This window comes from Polypterus senegalus, chromosome 2 (genome assembly GCF_016835505.1).
Source record: "Polypterus senegalus isolate Bchr_013 chromosome 2, ASM1683550v1, whole genome shotgun sequence".
Taxonomy (NCBI): Eukaryota; Metazoa; Chordata; class Cladistia; order Polypteriformes; family Polypteridae; genus Polypterus; species Polypterus senegalus.
The window spans coordinates 56,737,632-56,750,184 of NC_053155.1; the positions used below are offsets into that span (position 1 = coordinate 56,737,632).

At 36.1% G+C, this 12,553-nt stretch overlaps 1 protein-coding gene across 2 annotated transcripts in view; it reads right to left on the minus strand.

Moving 5' to 3' along the window:
• Positions 1-365: 365 nt before the first annotated feature.
• Positions 366-12,553, minus strand: part of trim45 (tripartite motif containing 45) — a 67,642-nt gene continuing 55,454 nt past the window's right edge. For both annotated transcript variants that reach the window (XM_039743739.1, XM_039743740.1), the window contains 2 exons: positions 12,303-12,429; positions 366-2,244 (listed from right to left, as the gene is read on the minus strand). In XM_039743739.1, the coding sequence (XP_039599673.1) occupies positions 2,093-2,244; positions 12,303-12,429 (279 nt within the window). In that variant the 3' untranslated portion in view covers positions 366-2,092. The remainder of the gene's footprint in view (positions 2,245-12,302; positions 12,430-12,553) is intronic.

Genomic DNA, 12,553 nt, shown 5'->3' on the forward strand with positions numbered 1-12,553 from the left:
AGGTCTGAAAATCAAGAGTACGCCTTATGAGAAGGATTTAGGAGTTCTAGTGGACTCAAAACTGAAATGCCTGACGGTGTCAAGAAGCCATTCAATAGGCTAACAGAATGTTAGGTTATATAGAGTAGAGTACAAGTCCAAGGAGGTTAAGCTTAAGCTTTATAATGCACTGCTGTGGCCTTACCTAGAGTACTGTGTACAAGTTTGATACTCAGGCTACAAACAGGACATAGGAAAAAGTCCAGAAAAGATCAATTAGGCCAATTTGAGGGCTACAGGAGATGAATTATGAGTAAAAATTAAAAGAGCAGAGTCCTTTCAGTTTAAGCAAAAGAAGCTTTAGACATGTGTTTAAAATTATGAAGGAAATTAGTACAGTGGATCAAGACTTATTTTAAAATGAGTTCATCAAGAATATGGGAACACAGTTTGTATATTTTGCACAAAAAATTAGGAAATTTTTCTTTACACACAGAACCATAGATATATTGAATAAGTTACCATTAGCATGGACAGTAGAACTATAGGGACTTGCAAAACTAGCCAGTGTTATTTTAGATGAAATAAGTGGATAGATCTGGTGAGCTTCTTTGAGCTGAATGGCCAGTTCTAGTCTAGATTGTTCTTATAACAATAAAAAAAGAATGGCCCTGCTTATGTAAAAGAAAAAACCTCTAATTAGCCACTTTCGTCCAAAATGTTGTAACTTTCTTGCTAAAATATTAGAAGTGAAACTGTCAGTTGAATTTTCCTATGATCTTTCCCGACACATCTCCCCCAAGCCAAATGAGAAAATACTGCCCATTTCTTACATGCACAATAGATAATGGAACATTTTTGTTTGTTCTGAACACCACACTAAGATGTCTTTAGAATGAAATGCTGATTAACCACATCACAAGGTAAACTGATATAACAATGTTCTAAACTAGCCGCACATCTCCCTTATCATAATTGTCTAAACTGCTAGATGTTAAAGCTCACCAAAACTCGTCTGTACAAGCATACTAAGTACTGACTGCAGTCTCAGCTAATAACAGTTGTATTTCACATATAGCTGGTAATTCTTTAAGTAAGAGCAGCAATGTTTTACTTTGTGCAATCAAAACTAAAACAGCAACGGATATTACAAGTAAGGAAATGTATTCAAACTCATGGAAAACCACTGTTTATCCTTTATCAAAGTTCTCATTAGGAGACATGTCAGCATTCATTTTAAATGTACCCTATATCACTCCAAGTTAAACAATGTAAAAGTCAACAGTAGTGTTAGAATTTTAAATTGTAGTCACCTAGCACAGAGTCAGAGGCTCAGAATTTATAAGAAAAAAGTAAAAATCTTCTTAAGCCAAAAAGTCTCATAAATATCAGTGTGCTAAACATTTTACAAAAAAAAAAAAAAATTTGAATTGTTACCACACTTCACATATGAACATCTGAGACCCTGATGTTCATGCGTCCTGAACATGTATGAAGTATAGAATGCAGAACATAAGGAACAATCAAATTCAAAAGTGATTCATAATAATTCCTAAGAGAAAACATATAATGTAAAGACAAAAGATATGCAGCCCATTTTTAAAAAGTCCTATTTCTCTCACCCGTGTTTGCTTTATTCAGTTTTCCAGCTGTGAGACAAGAAGGTGAAGATTTACAATGGCATCTTGGCTCAAAATTGTGATGTAAAAACAGACGTTAAAATTGCCATTTACCATCAAAAAACACTCCAAAGCAAAAGACATAAAATTAAATGTACTCCCACATTTATAATTACTATACAAGTTCAGTTAATTTAATAAATATAAAATACAATAATAATGTAAATTTAACAGATTTTAGAAACAATAACTCCATTAAAAATTGGACTTTGACTACTGTTTTAAAATATAAATACTGTTACATTTGCATCAGTCAATGCTCTAATTATATTTCATTTAAGCTTTTTTGTTTAAATTATAGTTAATACAGATTAAGGAGTTGGTCTCATACACACCACTGATTCTCAAAGAAGTTATTACTTAGAACTTGTTCCTCAAGCCACAATAGTTTAGGTAATATAGTGCCAGCATGGCACAGGCTACGTGTTAGGTGTTTAGAGGGCCACAGTTCTCAGGTGGTTACGGTCACACTCCAATCCAGAAATGCCCCAGGTGCACTCTGATCCTTCAATGAGATTTCCACAACAGGACCAATGTTTCTTTCCTGGGTGGCCCTTATGCCCATGACCACAGCCTTGGTAGCCACCTAAAGGAGAGACAAGCATAAACAAATAAAGACAGAGGAGCATACTTTAAAAACATATTTGAAAAAACGTACTTTTGCATTTTTTTTCTCTTAAACCATTTTTAATTTAGGTCATTATACAATCTGAGAGCACTATACATGGCACTTCATCATAACATTTTGAAAATGAGATTTAAAAGGCATTTATTTAAGGTATCTTGTAGTTCTGGAGTAGCAAAGGCATTAGCATGCATAGTCCAGTTAAAAACATAAAGTGGGAGAAGGGAGAATACATGTGTAACCTGATATGCCAGCAGTAGCAAAAAGGGCTACAGTAGGACCGGAAGGATTTTACTGATAAGAAGCAAAAAGCCAAAAAAACAGCCATAACCGAAATCACAATATTCATCACTTTTATTATTTTAATATCAATAGGGAAATATGCCCCAGGAGATTTCTGTCTGGATATGGACTATTATTTAGAAAACAAAATTAGAACACAGAGAAGCTATACTTTGCCACCAAGTGCTTAGATACAATATGTACCCAATAATAAAACAGAAAAATAAATAAAATTAACACGGACGGCTGCTGGTTCCACAAGGCACATAAATATCAACACTAACAACCAATGAACTGAGTACGACTGCAATGTACTTGATCCAATCAAACACTTACTGTATGGCATCCTGCTGATCCTCGCTCACTGAAGCACTGGACAGGTGTTTAATGACACCACACAGGAAAATAACCAGACCTTCACTCTGTGCCACCTTGAGCTCATGTATATTAGTCAAACTATTGAGTACACATTGCTTACTGACTTCCAGGCTTTTAAACTCTAAGACTAGTGACTAAAAAATGCTATGTTTGGGTATTTTGTGTGGGGAGATTATGGTCCTTGATTATATCGCCTGCCTTCCTTTAAAAAAAGTTGTGGAGTGGCTGAAGTCTTTTCTAATAATTACCCAAGATGTCTTCAGGCCACCATGAAGAAAATTTAACAGCAGGCTACTGTCTGAAAACCATCTGCCACTACTGCTACAAAATTATGTAAATAATAAAAATCCATCATCCTTTCCCAGGCAGCGTTTAACATTTTTCTAAATTTATGTCGTAAAAAATGTGCACATCCGGACAGCCATTTGATTGCTAGGCAGATGACTGCTTCTTTCCTCTATAGGTTGATCTTCATGGTGCTCCACTCCCATTTCTTGATATCTTCAGTGACACATGGTTCTCTTTCAGGTACCAAGTTGTTACAATCTTTTGGTCCTGTAGATTAACTCTACACAATATTCACAACAGATTTACAGCATGCTGCATTTTTACTAATAGAATTCTGCAGCAACTTATTTCATTGTTTCATCCCGCGACTCCCATTAAACTGCTGGGGGTGAATTTATTGTGCATGATGCGTTTGTTACAAGAAAGAAAAAAAGACACTAACTTATCACTGTAGGATTGTCATAAACTAGTTTACTTCACATATGCTTTTTTATGTTTTGGTTTCATTAAAATAACAGATTAAAAAGTTCATCTTGGGTATGCAAAACAGTGTACCTTCAAGGAATTAATGTCTGTTGAATATGCAGCTTGCATTCCCAACATTAACATTTATGTTTTGTTACTCAAAGTCTGACCATCATCATTGTAGCTACAGTTTTAGTCTATATTTATATGGAGGAACCTTTTTTTTTTTAAATTGAAACTTCCTTTTCACGTATAGTTTTTTTATTCTTTATTGTCAGCTTACTTATTCATTTTATTAAACTGATGATTATTCTTAAAAAAACAAACAAAAAAAAAAACAATACAATGTAATTTTTAATGGAAATGGTGATGTGACCCAAACAGGGACTTTTCCAAATGGGACCAGCCACTATTAGCTTATAACAGCTGTGGGTCAGCAAGGTTATGCAGGTAACATCCACCATAATAGCAGATTTCTGGAAGGGGCACAAGAGTGATGCTATTAAGAGCACAAGGACAAGTATATAAGTTGCATCAAGACTGAGTTGTTATGTGAACAAATAGAAAAAAGCTCATATCCACCCATTGTTTTCAAACTCCTTTCTCCTGTCACACTATAATAATGAGAAATTAATGCACAGAATAAGCCTGCAGCTACAGGTAATCTCCATGATCGTGATTGTGCAACTCCCGACTAAGGAGTACATCCCTAAATCACTCCGTTTTAAAGCAATAAAAGAGCCGTGCTCTCATCACACAAATGAGTTTTAGAATGTTGAGAATGCGCCGATTTATAACGTACATTTCATATTGAACACAATAATAAATATTACAATTAACAAGGTATTAAAACCTAATGAAACTTACAGGCAATGTGTCAGCATTTAATATAGAAATTACAATATTCCATTTCAACAAAAAGTATTTAAAAGATAATACTGGCATTCAAATAAAAATGCTTAAATATTTATTTTCTTAATTCTTTAATTCCAGAATATAATGCAACTTTTAGCCTCTGATTGCACTCTTAAGAAACAGGTGGTTGTGAAGCACTTTGGAATTGGATTTATTTTGAAGACACTTGGACAAACAGAGCTTATTAAAAGATGGCAGCTGCCATAAACCTAGAAACTGGAAAAGAAGTAGCACCAGATGCATAATGAAATGCTAAGTGACTGAGCAAGTGTTAGCAACATCAATAAATGCCAAAGGGCCACCTAGCAGTTTTGGCAGTTTTTGCAAGAAAAATATAATATCCACTATAACATTTGAGAAGGCTACTGTATACTCTATTACTTGATACTGCACAAATTATTAAACGTTTTATTTAGCCTAGCTAATTAAATGTTAACCTTTAACTATCAGTGCTGCTGAAAAGGAGGTTCCCTATGATGGTGCAAAATGAGTTCCAAAACTCAATGACCATGACTAATTAACATTTCTTGGCACTAATGGGTAAGCAGGGATACCCTTCCATTAAGCCAATATTGATTTTCTTTGGAAATACAGTATATATCATCCCCAGGATGAAATGCAAGTAAATGAAAAAAATGGCTTGAAGCCCAGACAAGTACCAGATTGCTGGAAACTGAAAAGGTATCAGGTTAGGGATCATTTCATTATTTGTGAATGCTTTAACTCCTGAGTTGATTAAAAATACCATTTGTGACCTCCAACACAAATGCACGTAAAACTACTGTTTGTTAGTGCGTGGAAATGTAATGAGAACAGACAGATGGGACAGGGACTATTAAATCAGAAGCAACAAGAAACCATTTTGATAAGAAAAGAAATAAGGGAACAATTTACAATTAAAGAATTTAAATAAAATCAACAGTTTCATGTGTTGTGGATTTCTTTTTAAACAAATATTCTGAAGTCACACTGCAAAAGGTTCATATATTTTTTCTTTTATTTCAACAGATATTGAAGAATAGCAAGTAAACTCTTCATTCTTCATGATCAAATCTGACAAGACAAATAAATTCCTAAGCTTATATAGGCATAAATAAAAACAACTGTTAGAGAGCAGGTAATCATCCAGAAAATTGAAAAGTAACAATTTAAAATAGACAACATATTACACGATTAAACCTTTACTCTGCTTAGCTGAGGCAGTAGAAATCCTTTGGTCTATAACATTAATATGACTGTATAATACAGTACACACTGTATGTATTAAAAATTGATCTTTAAAAATGTATAAAAGACAAAGACAAATATGTATAAAATCAACTTAACAGATAAACTTTTTCAAGTTAGGAAGATGAGCTAATTTGAAGGATTGGGCTTGCATTGTCCTTGCAAAGGCAGCCAAATGTGCTGAATGCATAAGAATTAATCATGTGGAGCACTGCTGATCAAAACAAACCTCAACACTAGAATTACCAGAGCCTACGAAAAAAACTCGTAATTCCGTCCCACCTTAAATCGCTTCACACCTCTCTGCCAGCGTCCTTTGTCCTCTAAATGTGCTGATAAAGAGAAGCTAGGAGCAGCCGGCTATTCCATCCCCCCACCAATTTAGAACGTGCACGAACTTCTCTCAGCTCATGCCTTGATTGAGTATCTGGGAGTGAAGTGGAGTTTTAGAGTGGAAATAATAGATTGTTATTTGGAACACACGCATTTCATGTCTGTTCCGTTTCTAAGTAATCTGTGTCAACATATTACTAAAACAGAAACGTTTTTTATATTCTAGTAGTAGATGACAAAATGTAGGCATAAACTATATAATGTATGAAGCCTGAAGTCCAAATATCAAAGAAACATTTTCACAAAAGGTACAAATATAACACAATTGCGCTTTTATTCAAAAATATAACCGCAGAAACAAAAAGCCGCCTTAACATGCGACATTGACAGTCATTTATTATAACTGCCTCCATGGTTCAATAGAATCAGTTCTCGCCTTGGAATCAAAAGGTCTCGAGTTCGATCCTGCACCACTCCGTTTTGAGAAGTAAACTGCTCTTAGTCTTACTATTTTCAGTCTGTAACAGCCGGTGTAATTTATGATCCTTATAAAGGTTGGTTTGGTTTTTTTTTTTTTGTTTTTTTCCAATTCACTTTTCATTCTCTCAGTCGCGTTCAGAATCAATCCATACAACCCCATCTGACACGGCTGTTTTCACTAAAGACGCGCTATAGCTCTGCAGTGTACCACGATGCATACTAACCCCCCACCCAACCGGGTTCTGACACGCAAACGCTGGCGAAGCTGCCTTCTTCGTATCTCACTGTCACTTGATTTTCTTTTTATTCAGTTTTTTTGAGTGTTCCTGCCAGTCCCCGCATGTTGCTGTATGCTGTTTCTTTTGTACTCCAGGACATGCAGAGGAGAGAATGGTAAAGAGTAGTATCTTCGGTGCTATATATTCTCTTTATCAGCACATTTAGAGGACAAAGGACGCTGGCGGAGAGGTGTGAAGATATTTAAGAAGCAATTTAAGGTGGGACGGAATTATGAGTGTTTTCGTAGGCTCTGGTAATTCTAGTGTTAAAAGCTATCCAAGAGTCAGAAATCATATTATTTCACAGGGCCCCCTAACTGAAGTTTTACTGTTATTTACAAGGTGTTTCTTTTTGATGGTAGAAAAAAGTGTGAATCCTTTGCAAAAAAAGGAAAAATGATGTGCCAGCTGCGTGAAATATGACTCCAAAAAAGTGCCGTGTGGCATGGCCAATCAGTGCCCTAAAGACTAGAACTTTGTGAGCACAATGATACTATTGTTTTTACTTACTGCTAGTTTGTCGCCATTTGTTGGTTGCAGCAGCAGTACAGGAAGGAACACAGTCAAGAGGCTGCTGCCTCTGCTGTTCCACCACTGCTTCAGTCATTGCTGCTATGCAGAGTGTATCATTTGATAGCTGGCAGCGATGTCTCAAGTACGTAATAAACAAATGGCCCTTGGATGTAAGCAAGAATAGCCTCAACTCAGTCGGCTGTAAACCAGTGTCCGATGGTACAGTACTGGCCAAAGTAACTGGTGTTGACTGGGTCTGTTTGTATGATGGTTTAAGATAAGAAAATAAATATTTATGTGTTTTTAGATGTTGACCCTTTTGTCATTGCTGAACTGAAATGCGAGTGTCCTATCTATCAAACACATTAACTCTCTGCTCACTATTAATTTGCTCGCATGAGTGAAGAATTTGTTCTTTTTAGGTATGATTGGTTTCCATAATTGTGGTAACTCTTTGCTATTTTAGAATCATGAACACTACTTTCTACTTCCTGATTTATAGTGGTTTAACAAATATAGGCCTATTCCCACATTAACAAACAGCATAGAATTTTGAATAACTGAATCACTGACATGGTATGTACAGCAAGCTAGGCAAAAATACCAGCTTTTGTGGTGTTCCCTCAATTGAATCCCTATACATGATTAAATTTTTGATGCTTTATAAACTTTGGTCAGTTGGGGCATAATGTGTAATGTGTGATTTCTATAGTGTGGGCCCTTCCATTACAACTTTCAATATAAATTTCCTGAAACTCCACAAAGCCTATATTATAAGTTTCATAAACCAATGCCAATACACATTTTTATCAAAGTAGATACTACTGTTTTTGAGTGATGAATGATTTTTGTATTGATCCCTAATCACACCTCCTCCACCCGCTATTATTTCATAATTCCATTATGTGGATAAAGCAAGTTAAAAAACAATGTAACAATTGGATGCCATGCAAGCATGTGTGTGTGCTGGGTGTGTACATAACAGCAATGTTAAAAATCTCTTTAAGCTTAGAGACATGAATATAGAAAGGCTGAAGAAAAAAAAAAAAAAACTAAACCAAACTCATAGCCGCTATAGTATGTCTGCTGTGTGAAAGTCTGTTCAATTCAGATAAGATGAAAGATGTACTAACTGGAGCACGTGCCTAGAAAAGGTCAGCCATAATGGAACTCAAGCAAAGGCGTTTGGTGCTACAAATATTAAAAGACATTTAGGATAACATCCTACAGTAAATTACACTTACTCTCAATGACTTTAATTACATAAGAGGTAAAACTGTTCTTTTGACACATTTTTCACTTCTTTTTGATTGTTTCCTCAGAGTACTACAATATTAATAAAATTCACTAGACACCAATATATTTTGCTAGTAATAATTATTTGTTTTTTCTTGAATACAAATCACAAGAATTGACATATTAGAAATCTAGTAAAGGAACATGTAGAAGAAATGATGCTGAATATTTTAAATAAAATGATATAAAACATCCGGCGAGTAGACAAAGCTAACATGCATAAGCATCTGATGTTATTTTACATTGAAATATGCACAGGACTGTTATACTGTATATTTTCGCATATGTCACGTTTGTAATACAGGATGCGAGTACATGTATAATGAATCTATTAAAATATAAAAGTTTGCAAATCCATCCATCGTCAAACCTACTTATGCCAAGCAGGGTTGTGGTGAAGCTGGAGCCTATCCCAGCAAACATCAAGTGCAAGGCAGAAACAATCCCTGGACAGGGCACCAGTACATCACAGGATGAATGAAAACAGACACACACATGGGCTTGACTTAGTAATAATAATTTACCAAACCTGCATTTTTTTGGACTAGTTTATGCTTTTTTAAGCAGTTTTTCATTTGATGGTGCATAGTGATTACAAGAAAGGACAATTCTAAAATGGACTACAGGATGGAATCATATTCAGTTCACTTTAAGTAAATTTAAGTATTCTGCAAGTCTTTTCAAAATAACCATCTTGCACTTCAGTATTCAACTTCTATTTAAGAAGTGTTTTACACTGTGGAAACAACTGCTCAATAAACTAAATTGTACCACTTCAATCCTTATAAGTTAGACTTGAGCAAACCACGTGACACAAAGACACAGAACCAGTACAAGTGATGTCACTTCAGACTGAAATGCTGTAAATTAGCAGGTAAAGCAAGCTGACATATAATTACTATTTCAAATTTACTATTTACAATGACAAAACTTACTGTATATGGGTGTTTTGCATTAGATTATAATTACTGATGCTTTAAACTATATTAGTTAAAAACTGCTTGATTTATGCATTATTATTCAGGATATCAAAGAGGTTCAAAGGGGCTAAAGTAGGAAAAGCCACTTACGTATACAGAAAAATTCTCCAATGTTTGACTGTATACTTAAGATGTCTCTGAATTTATAGCAGGTATTCAAGCTTTAGGAATAGTTCATCCTCTTCAAAATTACAGCCAAAAGCTCAAAAACAACACCAGAAATGTTTTTTTAACTTCACTTATTTATCTAAGAAACTTGTCAGAAGGGAGTTGCTGTGCAAAAATAAGGTAGATCTGCATGCTCATCAGTTAATATATAAAGCAAATAGGGTGGGGGAGAATACCACAGATGTTGTCGTGTTTGACTTTTGCCACAATAAAGAGACTCTATATTTGGTCACTATTTAAGGAGTGGATGTAGAGGTGATGGACTCCTACAAATGCTTAGGGTTCCACATCAGTGACAGGTTGGAGTGGTCTTGTAACCAACACCAAAGGACTATTTAAGAAAGGGCAGAGCAGGCTCTTTCTTCTTAGGAATCTATGCTCCATTAATTTGGGTAAAGACATCCTTCACATCTTCTACAACTACAACTCTGTGTTGGTCAAAGTGATTTTCTGCACTATGGTGTGCTGGGCCGGTAATATCACTACAAGGGAGGCCCACCGAATCCACAAGCTAATTAAAGACGTAGGTCCAGTTATGGGACTCACTCTGGACCCCCTTGAGGTAGTAGCGAAAGAGAGAATTAGACAAAACAGTGCCATTATAAACAATGCTGCACATCCTCTCTCTGACACACTAACACTGACTACCTTCAGCCAATTAATTATTCAGAAGGTGTGTGTGAAGAAATGCTACTAGGACTCCTTTACAAAAACAGCAATATGTCTGCATAATGCCTCACTGTGACTACCAAGTCAGACATTTTTCTTTTAAAATTTCTTCCTTTCTGGTCATTTTTGTGATCAGACCATGATATAGATATGTGCGCCACTCCTCTGGCAAGCTTTATCCTCTTCCACCCAACTCTGGCTCTCTGAGTGAAGTGAGCATGTCTGCTCCCCCCTTGAGTGAAGTGACCATGTCTGCTCCATATATTATGGAGGATGACTGTGGCTCTTGCCTAGCTGGGACCCTTGGAGGATGACAAGACCAGGAGAGATGCAATACTTCCCCCGGGACACGAGAGGGCGCTTGGGCGATTAGGGGCCATGGACTTCAGTACTTCCGCCACACTAGGAAGTGCTGTCAGAAGAGAATCCGGGCGCACCTGGAGTGCTTCCGGGTGCCCATGCAGCATTTCCGCCACACCAGGAAGTGCTGCAGGAAGATCATCAGGGAACACAATATAAAAAGTGCCGCATGACTCTGTTCTGGGAGCCGGAGGTGGAGGACAGAGCTTGCGAAGGGAGGAGTAGAGGCGACGCCCTCTAGAGTTGTCACTATATATACTTATTAATGAGCTTCTGTAAAAAGCTAAATTTCCCCTGGGGACAAATAAAGGTTTATCTAACTTTGCAAGTGTTGTTGCTCTTCAGATAACAAAAATAATATAATTCTTTTGGTATTTATTATTGAAATTAATAACATACTTGCTTTTATATGTTGTTCCTGAGAGGTTTATATTAGTCAAATGTTGGGTGCAAAAGCATATTCTGCCAGCATTAGACAGGACAAGAAACAAACCTGAATACCAGTCTAACACAGCGACACTCTCAATTCCACACTCCCTTCTTAACACATTAATCTGCAGCTTCCAATCAACTTAAGTTGAATGTCTATTGAATGTGAAAGGAAATAAGAGTGCCTCAGTAAAATCCAGGTGATGATGCGGTAGTCTTAAATTCATCATTCATATATTTTATGAGCAATCTTTACTCTTTACAGGCTCGTAAGTCTACACATGTGTTATCGGGGCAAGGTACAAATCAGACTGGATATTATGTCAGACCCTCACACGATAAACTAACACCTACTGTACTTCCACACTCACACATAAGTGATAACAATGACCCTGCAAACAAAACAACCAGTTTGAAACAGTCATGGTAAATAAGACCACCAAGCTTCACTTGCTCGTTATCCAAGAGCAAATAACTGACAAAATACCATAGTATACATGTGTCATCAAAACAGGAAATGTTCGTATTTCACTTTGCTTTGTACAAAGACAGACAATATAGCACAGTAGCTTTGTGTTTGTTGAGCTGGTGCTCATGCATGAAACATCCCAACTTACTACTCCATCCCACCCCCACCCCACAACATATATTTAATACAGTCTGGAACTCATCATGTGGAAAAGAATTGTATTATTATTACTAAATCCGTCCTCTACAATCCAAACAATCTATATGTGAGGTGCATTATAACAGCATGCTTGAATGGCAAATGCATTATATAATACATGATACTACTTCTTGTAGGTACCCTTGCAAATTAGCCACACAACATTTTCGGGACTGTTCTTTGTCATAAAAAGATACCTCAAAAAATGTGAAATTTGAGAATTCTGACTGTAGCATAAATAATTCCACCTAAGTAACCTTGTGAATTTATGTTCAACTATACTAATCTTACCTGGCATTGTCCCACCACATCCACAACGTGCATCTTTTTGACCCCCACTGGAGCAGAAAGTGCAGCAATGGAACACACCTTTGTGTCTGCGAATTTTACTTCTTACGACCAAGTTAAATGGAGATCCCTATAACAGAATTATAAAGAAAAATTGTTTGGTTTTCAGATATTATTTTCATCATGTTTGTGTCTTGCACAGTCTTACTAGAGAGAAAATATATTGTTAAAACAAGCTCTTATACAGTGTATGG